The sequence below is a fragment of the Lactuca saligna genome, chromosome 6 (assembly GCF_052625555.1).
Source record: "Lactuca saligna cultivar CGN05327 chromosome 6, ASM5262555v1, whole genome shotgun sequence".
NCBI classification, from domain to species: domain Eukaryota; kingdom Viridiplantae; phylum Streptophyta; class Magnoliopsida; order Asterales; family Asteraceae; genus Lactuca; species Lactuca saligna.
The window spans coordinates 16,311,248-16,329,937 of NC_136422.1; the positions used below are offsets into that span (position 1 = coordinate 16,311,248).

Here is an 18,690-nt window from a genome sequence, read left to right on the forward strand (position 1 = left end):
CATCTTTCCACATCTCTTTTTTATTTGATTTGAAACGCTACTACCACTTTCCTAAGAGCACAAGATTTTGAGATTTCAAGCTTCCGATGTTGAGGCCGCCATCCTTAACTTTGGAGAGAACTTTTTCCGAGGCTATCCATGACATTTTGTTTTTGTTCGCTGACCCGCCCCAAAAGAAACGCCTTTTGCGGTTTTCTACGGTGTTGATTATCATTACAAGAGCCTAATATAGTGAGATAAGTATGTTCCAAGATCGTCGAGCACTGATTTACATAATGTTATGTAACATTCGTAATTTGGTATGTTTCCCTTTTAGACATTAATGCAAATTCTTTACCTTTTTGGTTCCTAGCTAGTACGCGGGGCGTACTCTATGAGTACGCTTAACGTACTAGCTCTTTTCTGGACGTGAGATTCACCCACGTACGCGGGGGGTACGTGGAGTACGCATGACGTATGTGGTGTAGGGAAAAACCCTAATTTTGGGGGTTTACACCCTATTTAAGCAACTTAAACCACCTTCGGACATTCTATTGATCAACCTCCATCACCCTATACCCTAAAAATGAAACCCTAAGTGCCTTTTGTGAGTTTGAGCTTAAAAGTGAGATTTGGTGGTGTTTTAGTGAAAAAGGAAGAAGAATAGCACTTGGTGGTTGCTTGGGACTAACTTGGTCTTGTAGATCCAAGGCCATCTTCATCTTAGTAAGTCATTTGAGGTAAAAAGCTCCCATCTTAATGATTCTACGTGCTAGATCCAACTTAGGGTGTTATTTATGCATTTTTTGGTCTTTTGAGCTAAAGTTGAGCTTTTGATATACTCTAGAAGTCATAGATGTTAGATCTTAGCCCCATTAAGGTCCCTTATCCTTAAAAATGTAATTTTTATGAGAGATATTGGCCCATGCAAGTGTTAAGAGTCTTATTAAGCTTCTTTTTGTAACATCCCGAATGTCAGAAGTATGATTTAAGGGTTTAAAGTGTAATTTCGAAGAAGGGACTCGACGAGTATGTATGCTTACTCGCCGAGTCGGAGCGGGTTTGGGTCGCGAATTAAGTGACCAACTCGCCGAGTCGGAAGTTGGACTCGACGAGTTGGTGTTGGAATGAGAAAACCCTAATCTTAGGGTTTTCACCCTATTTAAAGGACCTTATGTCTTTCTCCCAGCCTCCTAATCCCCCTGAGAGTTCCAGAAACCCTAATCTTCATGTGAGACTTCATTATTGAGGAGATTGGAGCTTGGAAGAGGAATTTGGTGGAAAGAGCTTGAGGAATTAAAGGCTTGCTGCAAAGGAGTGGTGTAGATCCTAGATCTACTTCAGTTGGAGCATATATTAGAGGTAATAATCTGTTGCTTGGTCTCTTTTGTATCTAGATCTATTATCATTTGAGATTTGGGGCATTTTGGTAGGATTGAGAGCTATTTCGAGTTAGAGGCTTAGATCTGAGATTGCTACTTTAGATCTTGGCTTGTGATGGTCCAAAATGTCATAAAGCTCCTGTCTAAGAGTTGTTGGTGAATCCCCCTAATCCTTAACCCTAGCCTTTGTCCGTTTTTTGCCTATATCTCCTTGGTTTCACGTAAAGTTTGCAACTTTATGCGAGGAACAGATTGTAGAAGGGTGGATCTATGGATTGGAGCCCCTACATGGCCCGAAAAACCTCTGAATGGATTGAGAACTAGAGGGACTCGGTGAGTCATATGGGTGTACTCGACGAGTTGTATGAACATAAGCATGGACTCGACGAGTTGGAAGAACAACTCGACAAGTCTGTTGAAGATTGCCTTGGACTCGGCGAGTCTGTTCTTGGACTCGATGAGTCAGGTCGCAGAACCCCAACCTCTTTTGGTTAAAGCCTTGGATTAAGTGAGTTGGTTGGCGACTCGGTGAGTCGAACATGATGGGACTTAGAGATCGTTGGACTCAGCGAGTCTTGGTGCGACTCGGCGAGTTAGGTTGTGTTATGAGAGTTTACTGTCCCGGCCTACTAAAAGTAATATAATAAAAATAAAGTCGAAATCAGCCGACGGAGTCTAAATGAAAGTTGTAGAGTATAATCTCACCTACGCGTGGATATAAAGAACGTCAAAAACAAAGCTCATGTGCGAAACTTAGGCAAGTTTGAAGTCTGCTTAATCGAGTACGGCCAGCGTACCCGGAACCGCCTCAGCTACGCATGCGATAACGTCACTCGAGTACATATGCATGCAATGCCATTGCGTACGCCCAACGTAAGGCTTAGTACGCCCAACGTACCTAGATTTACGCCCAATGTATGAGACTGATTATTACTTTCAAAATTAGAAGTATTTACTATATTAATAAGAATTAAATACAAGGTGACTGTTTTTCCCTTGATGAATTTTGGTACCATCGATGTACATTGAGAAAGAAATAGAATAATTAAAAAGATATATCATGTTGATTTGCAAACATTAAATAAAATAATTAAGAAGATATATCATGTTGATTTGCACACATATAGGATGGACAGTACATAAATTATAGATTTAAATTTGGGGAGGATTTGAATTTTGAATTTTGGATTTTATTTTAGGGATAGAGGAAATTGGTGAAGGTTTGAGCGGAAACATTGATGGACAGCGTGTTTGACCAAACATTGGTCAAGATGACGTAAGCAATTTGATCTAAGGGTTGAAAATATATAAGTGAAACACAATCAAAAGTTTTTATTGCTTTGAATGATGAAATAAAGTTCCTCTTTTAGACATATAATTCAATCTTTTATTTTGTAAATGTAAACGTCTTAGTTTTCACCCTCTCTAGCGTCATTGTAATTAGGTTTATTATTTAAATTTGTAAAATTTTGAGATGTCATTAATATCTAAATAATAATAATATTTCAATGGTAAATGTTTACTAATAAATTTATCAACAAACCCACAAGGAATTATAAATAATTGTTTTAGGAAGATTAAAAGATTTATAAAAGTTTATAATTTCATAAAAAATGGTAGTTTTTTAATATTTATATTAAAGTTGTAATGAATAACATTGTAACAATGTTGACAAATTCACATTCAAACGGAATAATAGAGTAAAAAACGATTAAAATTCTTAATTTGTTTGAGTTTAAACCCAAAAGGAAAATAGATGAATAATTAAACATTTCATAAAACTTAAAATGTATTCAAATGATCAAAATTCTAACCCACAATCGAATAATATGAAACAAAATTATCAAAAAACAAACCTAAAATCCAAATAGTATGTAAACATAATATGAAATCAATAAACTCAAATCACCCAAATACTCAAACAAAATCATGAAAATCATAAATTATTTTTCTTTCTTTGGAATTAACAATTTTGGATTGCCCTCTCCAGAAGTACGATCTGTCATTGATGTTGATGATTGTTTGGTTGAGGACATTATTGCCAAATTATCAAAATTGTAAACATCTTCTAGGTTGTATTTTAATTCTTCATGTCTACACACTTTTTTAAAGGATGTTCATTTAATTAGTGGACTGTTGCAGTACGTTTATCAAGATTCTAAGCGGGTGTGATGTTATCACCAATAAATGAAACAACATCCTAAATATAGAAAATAAATTCATGTGTCAACCTAAAAGTTAATAATATTTTAGAATATTTAAAATAATAGATTTATTTATATTATATTTAAAACCTTTAAATTTAATGTGTCTTGAGATCTGAATTTTATCGATAAAACGTTAAATGAATCGGATTCTAACGCCTATATTTGTAGTAGATAGAAATATATTAGTTGATCAACTAAAATATAAAAAACAAAATTTAATAAGTGTAGTGTTTGTAGTATTTTTTGTAAAAGAATGTTACCTGTTCGATGTTATTTTTTTTCTAATTCAATAATGATTGTATTATCAACATTGTAGTTTGAGATTGCATAACCATCCACTTTGTTCTTCAAATTATAATGTGAAATTTGAATTTTGAACACCAACTTTTTATCCGAAAGTAAATTCAAAGTAAATCTTCATGTTACCCTCCTAAAAATTCAAAAATTCAAAAAAAAATGAACGGTTATAAAAACAGATAGAGAAAAAGTAAAAATTAGTTTTTTTGTAAATGAAGTTAATATCAATAACCTTATTAAGCTTTTGAAGCAACTCTTGTGCGTTTTTTTCTAGAAGTTTATTTATTTCACGATTAAATAACATAAATGACACCACATTGATAAAGTCTAGTACTCTAATGGTGATTTTGAAACTAAAACAACTAATATAAATAAATTCAATAATATAAAATTAGAAAATTTAATCGAAGATTATAATAATATATATAAAAAAGTTATTGAAAACCTTGGATCAAAAGATATGTCTTTGTTCATGCAAATTGAAGTGTAACAATAAAAAAGTTTTTTATCTTGCTTTTGATCCATTCCACAAAATCCATCATCAAACATTAAAACGATTTTTATGATTATTTTCTCTAGACAAACAGAGGTCAACACATTAAAAAAATCAATATAAATGATATAATTTAGTTTCTGTAACTAAATGAATTAAACTAATATGCTTAAAGTAGATTGATTAACTTTTTCATGACCTCTCAACAAGAACACAATAATAACATGTAATAAGAACATAGTAAATGCAAGAAATTGGAGAAGAATAAGGAGAACAAAGTAAAGAAAGAACTGGAAAAAATAATTGGAGAAGAAGGTCGTTGAAGAAGAACAATGTAAATGTAAGATTCAATCCAAAATCATAAGAATAACAACTTCAATGTAATCATGTATATAAAGTGTTTTTGAATAAGGAAAACATTATCTTCTAAAAAAACTAGGATCCTAAGATATCATGTTGGAGATTTTCGCCTATACATCTAGAAAAAAAAGAAAGATATCAGTTATATTAGTTCAAAACTTCAAATTAATTGACTTATTTATTTAATAAGTTTTAAAATTTAAACCATTATCTCAAATATTCATTTTATGTGGGATATACTGGAAGATAATTTATTAATAATATATTGACTTTTAAATATTTTGCTATTTAATAGAATTTATAGGTTAACAAAAGAATTATTGATATGTCTATCTAATGAGTTTTTTCAAAAAAAAAAAAAAAAAAAAAAAAAGTTTTGAATTTTGAAACCAAAGGCTATAAATAAGAGAGTTAAATTAGGAACAATATTAATCAGGAAAATCGATATCATTTATATAAATAGAATGATATGTTTCAATTGATAAAATAATTGTTGAATTTAAAGATTCTATAATTAATAAAATTTTTATAATTAAATGTAATTTTATTTGGGGAAGATGATGTTAGCAATTCAATCTAAGGGTGAAAAACATAGGATTTAAATACAATCAATGGCTATGATTGCTTTATTGGTGAATTAAGAGTTCTCTTTTAATAATATTTAGAGATTGATTCAGACTAAAATATAAAAAAGCTTGAATAATTATGTCACATTTTAAAGTTGTTTCCTCATTCTACTTACTAAGATGACAATTGATTATTTTTGTCTTTTTTTTTGCTACAGAGATAAATATCCTATTGTTGAATGTCGCAGGAAATAAGTTAAGCCGCAAGGGTGTTGGTGTAATGGTTGATGCTGATGAGTATGCGATTTAATTGAGGTCAGGGGTATAATTAACAATTCATACATAAAGTTCTAGCCAAACCATTACTTGTACAGGTAGGAGGGTTCTTTGGTAAGGAATAGTTTTCCAAATTGTTTCAACTTTATGTACAATCTAGGCTTAGGTTTGACTATTTAACGCCAATTGTCTCATTCTTAACTTTGTCAATAACCATTTTCTTTATTTGGAAAGACCAATAATCCGATTAAACAATTGTTGATCCAAATTTGGTAAAAAGATTCTAGAGCCCTGTTTGTTTTTTCTTTTTTGTTTGTTTGTTTGTTTTTTTTTTTTTTTTTTTTTTTTTTTTTTTTTTTTTTTAAATTCGGGCATCTGTCATGATTTATGCTCACCCCTTGGGCATCTTTCTGGGTCAGGGAATTTGGAGAGAGTTTTAGAGCACATGTCTGCACTGTATCCTGTATCCTGGTGAATTAGATTTGGATATTAGGACAACATCAACCAAATGGCAATATACTTTCATATCTTTCAGTATTATAGCAGCATACATGATTTTTTTTTCCTTTTTATGATTGATAAATAAATAGAAGTTCATTGTTGTTTCTTGCATTTAGCATTTATCATGTTATTTATAAAAAAACAACCAATGAGTTATCTAACATGCATACACATATAGAAAAAAAAAATCAACAAATGTTTTCATATACTAACAGGACTGAAAAAATGACCATTGAAGTTATCTGGACCAGGGGCTGATTCAGATAGTTTTCTTATTAATTCTCTATTTTTTGTAATATTTTCTCTAATTTTTTAACAAATAAATTTTTCGGGATTTTGATTATTTCAGTGGATGTATTTGATCCCTAACCAGGTTGTTCAACAGAAAAATGAAGTTGGTGCAATCCCTCGATGGCAGAAAGTGGTTGTATGGAGAGGTTCATGGCAAAATTTTGAAGTCCGTTTATTGGGTTCGGACGATAATAATATCTTAATTCATCGCGTTGAAGGCTATAATAATTAGGGCTTATAATTTTGTTTTTTACTCTACTTTTGGTGCATAGGCCTGTACCATTTGTAGACTTCTAACATGAAGTACAACACAAATTTGATTTTTTTCTCCGATCTCTATCTTTAGTCGTTGATTTCACCATATCTGCAAGCAATTAAGTATAATAAATGAAATACCAACGTACTTTACTTAATTACTATGACAACAAATTAAAAATAACGTGCCCTTCTAACCCACGCAACGTGTGGGAAACCCATCTAGTTTAAGATAGGAGAACCATTTAATTTAGCAGTGCACTGTATGAATATAAAACTATGATATTAATCCAGAGTTTTAACATATATCGGAAAATAATGAGGGGTAGCATGTCCTACCCCTACCAACTAATTAATTCCGCCACGAGACTTTTTAACATCAAACGTAGCCTTAGATAATATAACTTTAATTGATGTAGTCCTATCACATTGTTATTAGTTAAAATTCAGAAAATAATTTAATTTGTACCCCACAGTCCCACATGCTACAAGGGCATATTTAGCACCACCAAGCAAGCATCCTTTTACTACGACACACAAATTAAATAGACAAACTACCAACAATTCTTATATAGCCTACTGTGGTTCCCGATACTGCTAGATTTGATAGAATGGCTCGCCTTTGGTGATCACACTAAACAAAACTCTTTCAAAACTACATCGCACACTTCTTCTAGTCATCTCTTTATTGGAACCCCTAAAATTTTAAATTTTGGATCCATCGATGCCCAAGTTATATGGACATGAAGTGAAGTACCTATTTTATCCTTCAATTGATGGACGTGAAGCTACACTCTGCATATTCCTCCGGTACCGGAATGTTCAACTCCGAGCACACCAATTGAATTATGTCTTTAGTCACAGACCCAAACGACAACTTGTTTAGAGTCACAGAAATAGCAAACCTGTTGCTTATATCGCAATACGCCGTCGATCCACCCAACCCCGCATGCCCAAATCCGATCAGAATCCCATCTCTCGTGTATTCCCTCTTGAATCCAAGCCCAAATTTACCATCTGGAAAAACCAATTTCTCATACTCTCCAATCCCCAAGATTGAATCATGAATTTTCGCTTTTTGGTTGCTGAAAATTTTGTGAACTCCGTCAAGATCGTCGCTGCAACTAGGGTTTTCAGGATTTATCGTACAACTGGAACCGGAACACTTTGGTTCCTTCTTTGACTTTTTCTTTTTTCTACCTTTCTTTTTATCGGTGATTGCTATGGAAATAGATCCGGGAAGCTGAGGGTGGATTCCTAATGGTGGTTGCGATGAGGAGGAATGAGGCGGTGGGACAACACCGCCATCGACAAGGGCGGCGTAGTAGCGGGCGAGTGCACGAGCTGAGCAGTGGCCGTTGGCGGCAGGTAATATCGCACGGCGGACATTGAGCGTATTGAATAACGGAACTAAACCGGAGAGAACATCGAGCTGGAATATGGAGGAAGAACTGGAACTAGAGAGAGAGGTCGGGCTTGAGATCGAGGTAGGGCTATCGATTTCTGCAAATCTATTCAGATCGTTTGTATCTAGGGTTAGTGTCGCAAGTCGCGATTCCACACCTGATTATTTACCATCATTATAAGAAAGGATATGAACTAGGGTTTACAGAAAAGTGGGGAAATGGATTGAATTCATGCCTGGAGGGATTCCGATGTAAAGTTCGCCTTGAATGTTGAGCGGATTAATGAAAGCTTCTTGAAGGATATCTTGAAACTTTTTATTAGATGCATGCTGTAGATTCAAGGGAGAGAATTGAATCACTGAAGATGAAGACAATGAAGAAGAAGAAGAAGGTGAATCGAATGAATATATGTGATACAACCTCAATGATGCCACCACAAAGCCAACCATAAGATAGGTAATGATATTGCTGATCTTGACCAGGTTCTGATTCTGCTTCTGCCATGGCAATGCGTTTCAAGCATTCATCCCAATTGCATAACACCATTGGATTATCTTGCACAAGGCTGGCCAGAGCATTTTGCATTCCAGATGTATGATTCAGGACATGATGAACCTTTATTGATTCTTTTCTGTTTGAACTGAAATCTGGCCAGATCTCTGCAACATTATCCTCAAGTCCCACTTTACTGCTTCCATGTAATAATAGAATTAGAAATACCAAAAAAAGAAATAGAAATCCATGATCAACATAATCAAGAAATAACACAATATACCCTTTATCTACAAGCCAGTGTAACATTCCAGCTGTAACTCCCTTTGTTACAGAGAAAACAGGGAATAATGTATCGGGATGAACAGGAGAAGGATCATAATTTCCAAGTACCCCAGCAGCTGTATCAATTATCACTTCCCCATCTTTGTAGGCACAAACCTAACAGAAAATAACTAACAATCAGAGTATCAGTCAAATATTAATATTCAATGCATGCATACATACATACATACATATATAACAAAGAGACAAACATATATACCTGAATTCCAAGTATTTTATCCGCGTTCCCGAGTTTAACTAATAAAGCCCTAAGTTTCTTTTCTACTTGAGAATTAACAGGGGTGTCACATATCCATTCCGCTTTATCTACCTTTTTCTCATTTGGGTCACTGAAAACAAGTTGCCCAATAAGAGAATGAGACAAAAGAAACTGAATTTATTACTTATAGTTAAAAAAAAAAAGTAAAAAACAAACCAGTCAAGAGCAGATTCAGCAAAGGGTCTAATGATTCTATAGTAGCTAACACTAACATTCAATGCGGCAGAAAGCCCTGAAAAGTAAAGCTATGTAAAATAATGCAATTTTTAATTATTGTATCATAATAAGGTAAAGTATTGAAGGATTTGTGAGACACCTGCAAGCAAATTAAGCACCCGCAAGAACAATATAATTTCACCTGTAAAAGTATCAAACTGGAGATAGCTTCATTAGTTTCTCCAAAAAGGATAAAATACACAGACATGGAAAATAGCTAAAGCCTTAAAATTACCATGTGAATCATTTATCATCAAAGATGAAAATGAACCCGACATAAACAAGTATTTGTTAATACTTAATACCCATACTTTATACGGGTAAAGTGGTTGAATGTATAACGATATAAGATCTGTTTATTTTTTAGAATAAATAAACTGTCAGAATGAGACTAAATGACCATTTTAGCCTTACATTCTAACAAATAGTTTTCACAATACTCATTGATTTTTACAATGTTCAAGTGGGAGGAAAACGAAGGGAAAATAAGTAAAGGGTTGGTGTGTAAATACATTAAACGTTAAACCCACATATTTTCAGTTTAACCTATTAAATTATTTTGTCTGGATTAAGTCAAAGAAAGAAGCATATATAGTTTTCCAAATTAAGTGCTTAACCATTAAGATCACAACTCCCTATTTAAGAAAGGAATGTACAAACCTCAGCTGATGCTAGAAACATTTTTGCTACAGCATGTTTCATGGAGCTAGAAAGCAATTTTGTAAATCCAAAATCGAGTAAAATCGGATGATGTGGACTTGACTTGGTTACAAGAAAATTACCTGTAAAAAAAACCCACCAAAATTGCATGCTGGATGCGAAAAAAACAAAATGTTTAATAAAATATCAAAGATGAAGAAATTACCGGGATGCGGATCAGCATTGAAGAATCCATCAATAAAGATTTGATGTGCATACGCACGTGTAATTTCTTCAACAATGTTTTTCTTGTCAACACCAAGTTTATCTAGTGAAGGGGAATCGTTCAGGCGAACGCCGTCCATGTACTCTAGAATGAGGACTCGCTCAGTTGACTGTGAGTAAGTACACCAAAAGTTATATAAGAACAACAACCGAGGGAAAGGTATACAAGAATGAGGTAAATGCAAGAAATATTAATAAAGAGTATACATGAATAACTTCAGGCATCAGCACTTTAACACGGTGCTCAGGTCTTTTGTCCAAACAATCTTTTTTACAGCAAAGATTACTGGAGACTTTTCTAGTATTTTCTAGAAACATAACAAATCAATCATCAAGAAAACATAAACACGTATGAAGTTATGAACATAAGTAAATATTTGATTTTATAAATTATCACACCAGCTTCCCTGTTGAAGTCTAGTTCCTTGGGTGCTTCTTTACACCATTCATCTATAACAGGGTTGAAATTAAACTTTGGTTCTGCCCAAACTATCCACTCTACTACTGACTTTGCATTTTTCAAATCCTGTTAAAAAAAATTATAGGTGATAGAAAGTTCAAAGTTTGGTACTTTTATGTAAAAGACTAAAATGCCCATGGCTAGAGAATGAATAACCAACCTCCAAGATTATTGTCTTGATGCCTTCATGTTGAACTTTAACAACCACCTCTTTCCCATCACGTAGTGTTGCGCGATGAACCTGTGCTATCTGTATATAAATTAATTATTTATGAAACATCAGGTTATCATTCTTAGGATGATAATGTAGTCAGGAGAAGGGTAATAAAGGTAATGAAATGTTTTTGAAGGAGCTTACTGATGCTGTTGCAAGGGGTTTCTCAACAAAAGTTGTAAATATATCATCTATTGATTTCCCCATCTCCTTCTTTATAGTTTTCTGAACCTGAATAATGAGGTTTTTACATAATGTAATTATTTTGATAATGAAAGAAGTGCCTTGAATAAATGAGAATAAATCACACACAAAAAGACTGAGGTATTTAACATGTAAAGAGACAATATTTAATGTGTGTTCGATAAATATACTTTGGGCATACCTCTTTTAAGCAGCGAGAAGGAAGTGAGTCCTGTAACTGCTTCAGATGGCGTGGGTATGCACCAGGAAGCCCGTCCGCACGCACGGAGAAATATTGCCCCATTTTTACCCACAAACCTTCCAGCTCTATAATCAAGTTAACAATACGTTTAGCATTTCGCTCATGAGCTTTCTCCCATAAACCTGCTCTTTCAGAGCTGTTTATCCATTTCTCCCTGTGCTTTAATGCCTTCAATACATATATAATTCCAGTGAAAAAGGTTTACCATTGATGTATATACATCTATGTGAAGAAGAAACGATATAGTTAGTGTACCTTATAGTCTAAGTAGATTAGAAGTGCCAATGAGAAAACTTTCATGCGTCTGATGTAGATGCTTCCCCAACCCATTGAACCAAACTTTTGGCTACAAGGTGTTTGATAAATTACATTTCTGGAGAATCGATCATCAAACACATTTGCTTAGAAGAATATAAGGATTAAGGATCACCTTAACGCATCCAATTGTCATCCCCAAGAGTTGCAATCAGAATAGAAACAGTGGAACTGTTGCAAAACAAAAGAATAAAACGCTGAAGATTCCATTAAAGGCCAAATTAATGTATCAACTTTGTTCATATAAGAACTATTGATTAACAACCAACCTCATAAACAAAGTTCTCAAAAGAAAACAGAAAACGCAATAATTAGATAGTTTCATTCCGAAAGCAATTCAAATTCCCTCAATTAGATACATGAATTGTCGTTAACTATTGATACATTCATTGGAATTGGATACACATTGACAATTCTATCATTTGTTATTGTAAATTTATTGTTCACTTCACATAAATCACGAAACTGAATCTAATGAAGCAATGAAATCCTTGCATAAAGGTTAAGAAGAATCCAAGGAAATTACCTGAAAGTAGAAAAATTGGAGCCAGGAAATTACCTGAAAGTAGAAAAATTGGAGCCAGGCAATGAACGTGATCGTTTGCAAACCCCCCAGATAAAAAAATAAAATAAAATGAAATCAGGGTTATTTGGTGATCATGGTTTTGGGAAATTTAAACGACTTTTGTACATTGAAATAATTTCTAGAGATGCAATATTTTTTGGATTATTCACAAAATGATACCTTTTTACATTTATCGACAAATTACCTGTTTTACAAAGTGGTTTTCTTTATATACGGTATTTCATAATCAAATAAAACAAACAATTATTAGACTGAGGATTTAATTTTCTAAAAGTGTTTGTTTACGTTTAAAAAAATATAATAATAAGAAAATGAGGAGAACCCGGCCCAGGGTGGTTAAGATTGGACCGGTTCTTAACAAGTTCAAGATGACTTCAACGTTAGGCCCAAGAACCGGTTTCAAACCGGTCTGATGAACTATAGCTTCCCATATTCCTCAAGTAGTCAAGTACAAGTTGAAGACCTTTACAGTTTACACTTTACACCACTGTATATTTCCAAATTCCAAGCAAAACAAACGCCTCTCTCTCTCTCTCTCTCTCTCTCTCTCTCTCTCTCTTGCAAGTCATCCAATCTCTGCAAAATCTAGGGTTTGTGTTCATCTTCGATTCCATCTCATCCAACTTCATACTTTATTCATCCATGAAACCACCAAACATTTCCGAAAACCTGCTGTGTTTCTCTTGATTTTTCCTTATCCACGGTTTGTGCTCGCTTAATATACACGACTTCTCGTTTCATCATCAATCGGGTTTTCTTTGGGCGATTTAACAGTTATGTTTAATACCTCTCTCACTCGATCATCATCATCGCTTTCATTGCTCGTGATTAAGCTTAGAAATCTCCGTTTGTTTGGCCCTGGGTTGAATCCTTTCGCTCCATACAACATGGCTAATCACTTCTCTCGCTAACTCTCTCTTTTCGCTGGTTTAGTTACTTCAAATCATGTAAAAAAGACGATTATCTGAGATTCGTGTCTTTTCAGTTTCTAGACACTGCTAGGGTTTCCTGTTTCAAGAAACTATTAAATTTAGTTTATTTGGCTGCAACGAAGTTCTTCAAATTCTGGTATATTCGAAAGATAATTGAAAGAAGGAACAATGATCCAAGATCATTTATTGCGTTCGAATAGTAGTCGGATTCGGAGGCACATCAAACGTTCCAACAGCTTGCGCTCCAATAGCCCTGGGGGTGATGATAGGGACGACAGAGGCTGGACAAATCTTCACGTCGGTGCTCGAAAAGGAGACCTTAAGGAGGTGAATACAGATATAAACTGTAAAAGTTTTTCTTTTTCTTCTTCTTCTTCATGGTTTTTCTGTTTAAACTAATAGCAGCCATTAATACTGTCTCCAATATCTAGTTTCAAGTCCGGTATTGTCTGTTACATCAACAAATGCTAAAATAGAAAACAGACTGTTAAGAAGAAAGTATGAGAGCACAATTAAGTTGCTTATTCTGTTAGTTTGAATGAACACTCATGTGTCTGTAGGTGATTATTTCAAGTTTTGGGATTTCTTGTTGCAGGTAAAAAGGCTCCTTGATGAAGGAATGGATGCAAATGTTGCTGCACTTGGCCCAAAATCTCATGGGCTCACCCCTCTCCATCTAGCTGCCAAGGGTGGTCACATAAAGGTCATGGATGAATTGCTTGATCGTGGTGCCAATATTGATGCTCGAACCAAAGGTGCTTGTGGCTGTAAGTATCAATCTTCTTATTCTCAACACAACTTTAGTCCCACTTTTGTCATTGGTCTGTGATTTAAGACTCAAGTCAATGGGTAAAAAATTGCAACTTTTTGTCCTGTCCAAAAATAACATTAATATCTTTTCTTGTTATTTTCTTGAACACATTCATTAGGGACTCCACTTCACACTGCTGCAAAAGAGAAGAACAGAAGAGCTATCAGATTTTTAATTGAAAATGGAGCATTCTTACCTGATAACATTGAGGATACCCGATTTAATCCGCCTCTTCATTACTGTCCTGGTCTTGAATGGGCATATGAGGAGATGAAGCGAGTTCAACATGAAAGTAGCTCATCATCAGGTGAGGGTTCTTATAGTTCTTAGAACTTAAGATCCTTTCCACTTCTGTTGTGTTTATTTGGATATTTGCGAATTTAAAGTATGTATGTATGTATGTATGTGTGTTTGTCAGTGGTATTATGTACGGGGATTTAGGATTTGTGACAATGTTATCTTTTGGCTTTGTGTCTTTGTATGGATAAATGTGGTTGAACATGAATTTCAATAAAATAAGTTGTATGCTATTATTAATGTTGTTGCGTTTGTCTAGTGACCAACTCCCTGTTTGAACTATTGTAAGAGCATTTCCAGGCTTATTCAAGAACATACACTCAAGAATAAATCTTTTTTCTTTTAGATTTTATCACAAATGCTATAAAATTCAATAATATATAACATAAACTAAACAACCAGAAAGATGATTTTCTTAATTACAAGAGTAAATTACATGTTTGGTTTCTAACGTTTAGGGTTCACAACACTTTTGGTCCAACTATCTACATTGTTACAACATTGGTCCTTATGTGAAACTATATTAGCAAGGTTAATCCCTTGGATTGACGGCCGTTAGTTTTCTTGTAACATCCCGAAATATCAAGAGTAGAGTTGAAGGGTTAAAAGAGTAAATTGGGAAAGAGTGACTCGGCGAGTCCATGTGCGGACTCGGCGAGTAGAGTCGCGACCTGGTCGCGTGTTAAGTGGCCGACTCGGTGAGTCAGTGTAATGGACTCGGCGAGTAGGCGCTGAGTGGAGAAAACCCTAATTCTCGGGGTTGAGCCTTATATAAAGATCACTATGTTTTCCTCCCAGCCTCTTTATCACCCCTTGAGCCCCAGAAAACCCTAAATCACGGAGAAGCACCATTGTTGAGTGGATTGGAGCTTGGAGAAGTAATGGTTGAAGGAATTTTGGGAAGATTGAAGGCTTGGAGCAAGGGGATTTGCTTGGATTCGAATTTCATTGCAGTTGGGGCATCACTTAGAGGTAATATCTCGTTATTGACCTGTTGTTATGTTGTTTCTTCATTTTGGGGTTTGTGAGAAATTGTCTATGGATGAAATGGGAAGTCTAGAGGTTAGATCTGAGGTTGCTACCTCAGATCTGGAAGGGAGAAGAATCAGAGAGCATGAAAGTCCCTGTGTTGGAGTGTTTAGTGAAGCTTACATGTCCCAAACCCTAGCCCCAATGTGCAAACGGCTTAGATCTCTTTGGATTCACGTAAAGTTTGCCACTTTACGTGATGGATGGGTTGTAGGAGGCTAGATCTATGTTTTGGATCAATTGCATGGCCTGGAGTGCTTCCGAATGGATTCAGAACGGTGGTACTCGTCGAGTCACATGGGTCGACTCGACGAGTTGCTTGAAGATGGCCTGGAACTCGACGAGTTGGAAGAACAACTCGGCGAGTAGGTTGAAGATAGCCTTGGACTCGACGAGTCTTGTCGAAGAGTCCCAAATATTCTCTGGTTGAGCCGAGAATCGGTGAGTCGAGGGATGACTCGGTGAGTCGAGTGCGAGTGGACTCAGAGTTGTTGGACTCGGCGAGTCTCGGGGTGACTCGGCGAGTTAGGTCGCAGATTGAAAAAAGTTCTGATTATGGGAACTCGACGAGTCACAGGGTTGACTCGGCGAGTAGGGTCAGTCAGGGGTTGACTTAGACTGAGGACTTTGATTTCGACCAAGGGTTGGCCGTTGACTTTTAGGGTTTGGTCAGCGATGTGGCCTTTGGGCCAAGAGAGAGGTAAAATAGTCTTTTAACCATAAGAGGGTGTTATGAGAGGATTTATTCTAGTCTCGAGAGTTATATTCATGAGAGTATTTGCCTTACTTGTTAGGCGGTGGCGAGTTCGAGATTCAAGTGTGGGGATATCTGCTTCCTGCTTGCCAGGTGAGTCTTCTCACTATACTTTACCTTGAGTAGGTAACCAGAGTTATGTGATTAGAGTATTTGTATGCTATATGTACGTGATGTGTTGTACTGCATTATTTCTATGTGATTTATGCTGTGCATGTTTATGGAGTTGGAACCGGAAGGTTCCCAGAGTTAGAACCTGAGGGTTCACAGAGTTTGGGTGCACGGACCCACAGAGTTATAGCTTCGAGTGGCTAATATGTGTTATGTGTGGTATTTTGGGGAACTCACTAAGCTTCGTGCTTACAGTGTTTTGTTTGATGTTTTTCAGGTTTCTTTCAGTATCACGGGACGGCACCGGCTTGATTGTACACACCAGAGAAAGAGTCATATTTTGGAGGATCCTGGTTTCTATGCAAGTGAAAATGGAGTTATGTTTTGTAAATCGATTATGAATAAGATTTTAAACAAGTGTTTCTAAAAGTAAAATGATTATTTTAAATGAAAATTTTGTCTTGAAATTTACGGTGTTACAAGTTGGTATCAGAGCCTTGGTTTGAGGGATTCGGATGCGCCTTCGGGTAAATCTGGACTTAAACTGAGGAAGTAAGAAAAGTTTTAAGGAAATAATTTTCTAAAAACGAATAAGGGTTCAAAGAGGAAGCAAGAAAGAGCAGTGTGTACAATCAGCCAGAGCCCGAACGGTGATTTCCCAAGATACCCTTATTTTGTGTTATGAGATATTTATGATGCACTTTATGAGATATTATTGCATGCTAGAGACAGGCTAGGTATTTCATATGTTAGGACTAGAGTGGCCTGATTTGTGATGCCTTAGCCTTGGACTCGTTGTTATATGTGTTATGCTTTTGAGTATGTGATGAGTGAGAGTATCCAGTTAGAACCCATGAGGGGTAGAGTTACAGAGTTTGGTGGTACTTTCGAGGATGAGCCGAGAAGGTGGAGTTATCACAGAGAGGGAGTCCTATGTATTCTTCGATGCTCGAATGCTGCTTGCTTTGTGTTGTGGAACTCTCGATGATGGGAGTCAGCTACCAAGTGAATATGACGATATTCAGGAGGTAGATGGCTGGCATCATTAGGAGCTCTTCAGCAGCTGATAGCAAAGAAGGGGAGGACAATGGAAGAGCCTAGGGAGTAACCCTAGCCAGATGAGTGCGCTTGCAGAGTAGAGAATTTCGCTGGGGAGCGAGCATGCGCGATGGGATTAGTGAAAGGGCAGGTCGAGCAGCTACTTAGAAGCTCTGGGATGGTCCGTGTGGAAAGTATGGGTAGATGTGGCAGGTAGTATGGGCCCGTACTACTGAAAGCAGAGGACCCATACTTGATACAGGGAGTATTCTGAAGGTTCTAAGGAGCGGATTGAGGAGTGATGTTATGGTTCGGGTACCATACATCAGAGCATATTGAGGAAGTGATGTTATGGTTCGAGTACCATACATCAGAGCAGATTGAGGAGTGATGTTATGGTTCGGGTACCATACATCAGAGCAGATTGAGGAAGTGATGTTATGGTTCGAGTACCATACATCAGAGTAGATTGAGGAGTGATGTTATGGTTCGGGTACCATACATCAGAGCAGATTGAGGAGTGATGTTATGGTTCGAGTACCATACATCGGAGCAGATTGAGGAGTGATGTTATGGTCCGGGTACCATACATCGGAGCGGATTGGGGAGTGATGTTATGGTTAGGGTACCATACACCGGGGCATATTGAGAAGAGATGTCATGGAATGAGTACCATGGGTCGTAGTGAAGGATGTTTGCGGTTCTCTGGTTATTCGGTTATGAGTAAGTTCGATGAGGCGTCCCTTGAGAGGGAGATCAAGAGCCCCTCAGAGTATTTTAGTAAGGAGTCAGTGAGAAGGGAGAATTTCGATCTGATTTGGGCAATCAGTCGATAAAGGAGATGTCACCTCCTATGATCGGGGAGGTACTGATTATGTACGTGTGAAAAAAAAAAATAAGGAGCATGATGTTTTAGTTTTGGGTTTAGGGGTAAACCCCGCAGGTCGTCATTGACGATGATTTCCCACCAGAGTATCAGGTAGCATGTGTGCCGCGAGGCAGTGATCTATCATGAATAGATAGTCAGTTGGGACTAAGATAGTCGAGGGCCACGCTATACCTAATTGAGTTTAGTCGGGTGTACGGTAGTGGTATCAGCGGGGAGTTCAGTCGAGTTCAGCGGTGCCGAGAGTTTTCTATCCATGGGGTGTTGAATTTGGGAGTGGGTTCCTGTTCTTGGGATGATCCCGGTGTTGGAGCGTTGGTTAATGAGTTGAGGTGAGGGGTATGATGGTTTTATGGTTCAGTCTATGAGCCAGGGATGTTATCGAGCAGTTGAGTTGTTTGGTACTAAATTGGTACGAGATTTGGAACGGCTAGAGGCAGACGTGACGAGAAGTTCTTGAGGAGTTCACCAGAGGTTCAGAGTATATGAGGTCGATTCATTTCCTTAAGGGGGGATTATCGGGCGTTGTGTAGCACTTTCCGGGGGCAGGTGCGATTTTGCTG

General features: G+C 36.4%; 2 protein-coding genes across 2 annotated transcripts; one reads left to right on the plus strand and one right to left on the minus strand.

Annotated features, from left to right (window-relative positions):
* Positions 1 to 6,918: 6,918 nt before the first annotated feature.
* LOC145002334 (uncharacterized) lies at positions 6,919 to 11,857 on the minus strand. Its single transcript, XM_078961629.1, has 17 exons — positions 11,799 to 11,857; positions 11,624 to 11,714; positions 11,309 to 11,536; positions 11,068 to 11,154; positions 10,870 to 10,959; positions 10,649 to 10,775; positions 10,457 to 10,557; positions 10,191 to 10,359; positions 9,982 to 10,107; positions 9,561 to 9,677; positions 9,426 to 9,467; positions 9,266 to 9,341; positions 9,050 to 9,179; positions 8,789 to 8,946; positions 8,434 to 8,701; positions 8,249 to 8,342; positions 6,919 to 8,170 (listed from the first exon to the last, which is right to left on the minus strand). Exons 2-17 carry the CDS (start codon positions 11,696 to 11,698, stop codon positions 7,377 to 7,379), a joined length of 2,682 nt encoding a protein of 893 aa, XP_078817755.1. The 5' UTR covers positions 11,699 to 11,714; positions 11,799 to 11,857; the 3' UTR covers positions 6,919 to 7,376.
* An 876-nt stretch (positions 11,858 to 12,733) lies between these two features.
* On the plus strand, positions 12,734 to 14,549 carry LOC145002028 (phytochrome-interacting ankyrin-repeat protein 1-like). The gene is made up of 3 exons (XM_078961338.1): positions 12,734 to 13,528; positions 13,797 to 13,968; positions 14,131 to 14,549. The coding sequence occupies exons 1-3, from the start codon at positions 13,370 to 13,372 to the stop codon at positions 14,340 to 14,342; spliced, it is 543 nt and encodes a 180-aa protein (XP_078817464.1). The 5' UTR covers positions 12,734 to 13,369; the 3' UTR covers positions 14,343 to 14,549.
* Positions 14,550 to 18,690: the final 4,141 nt, after the last annotated feature.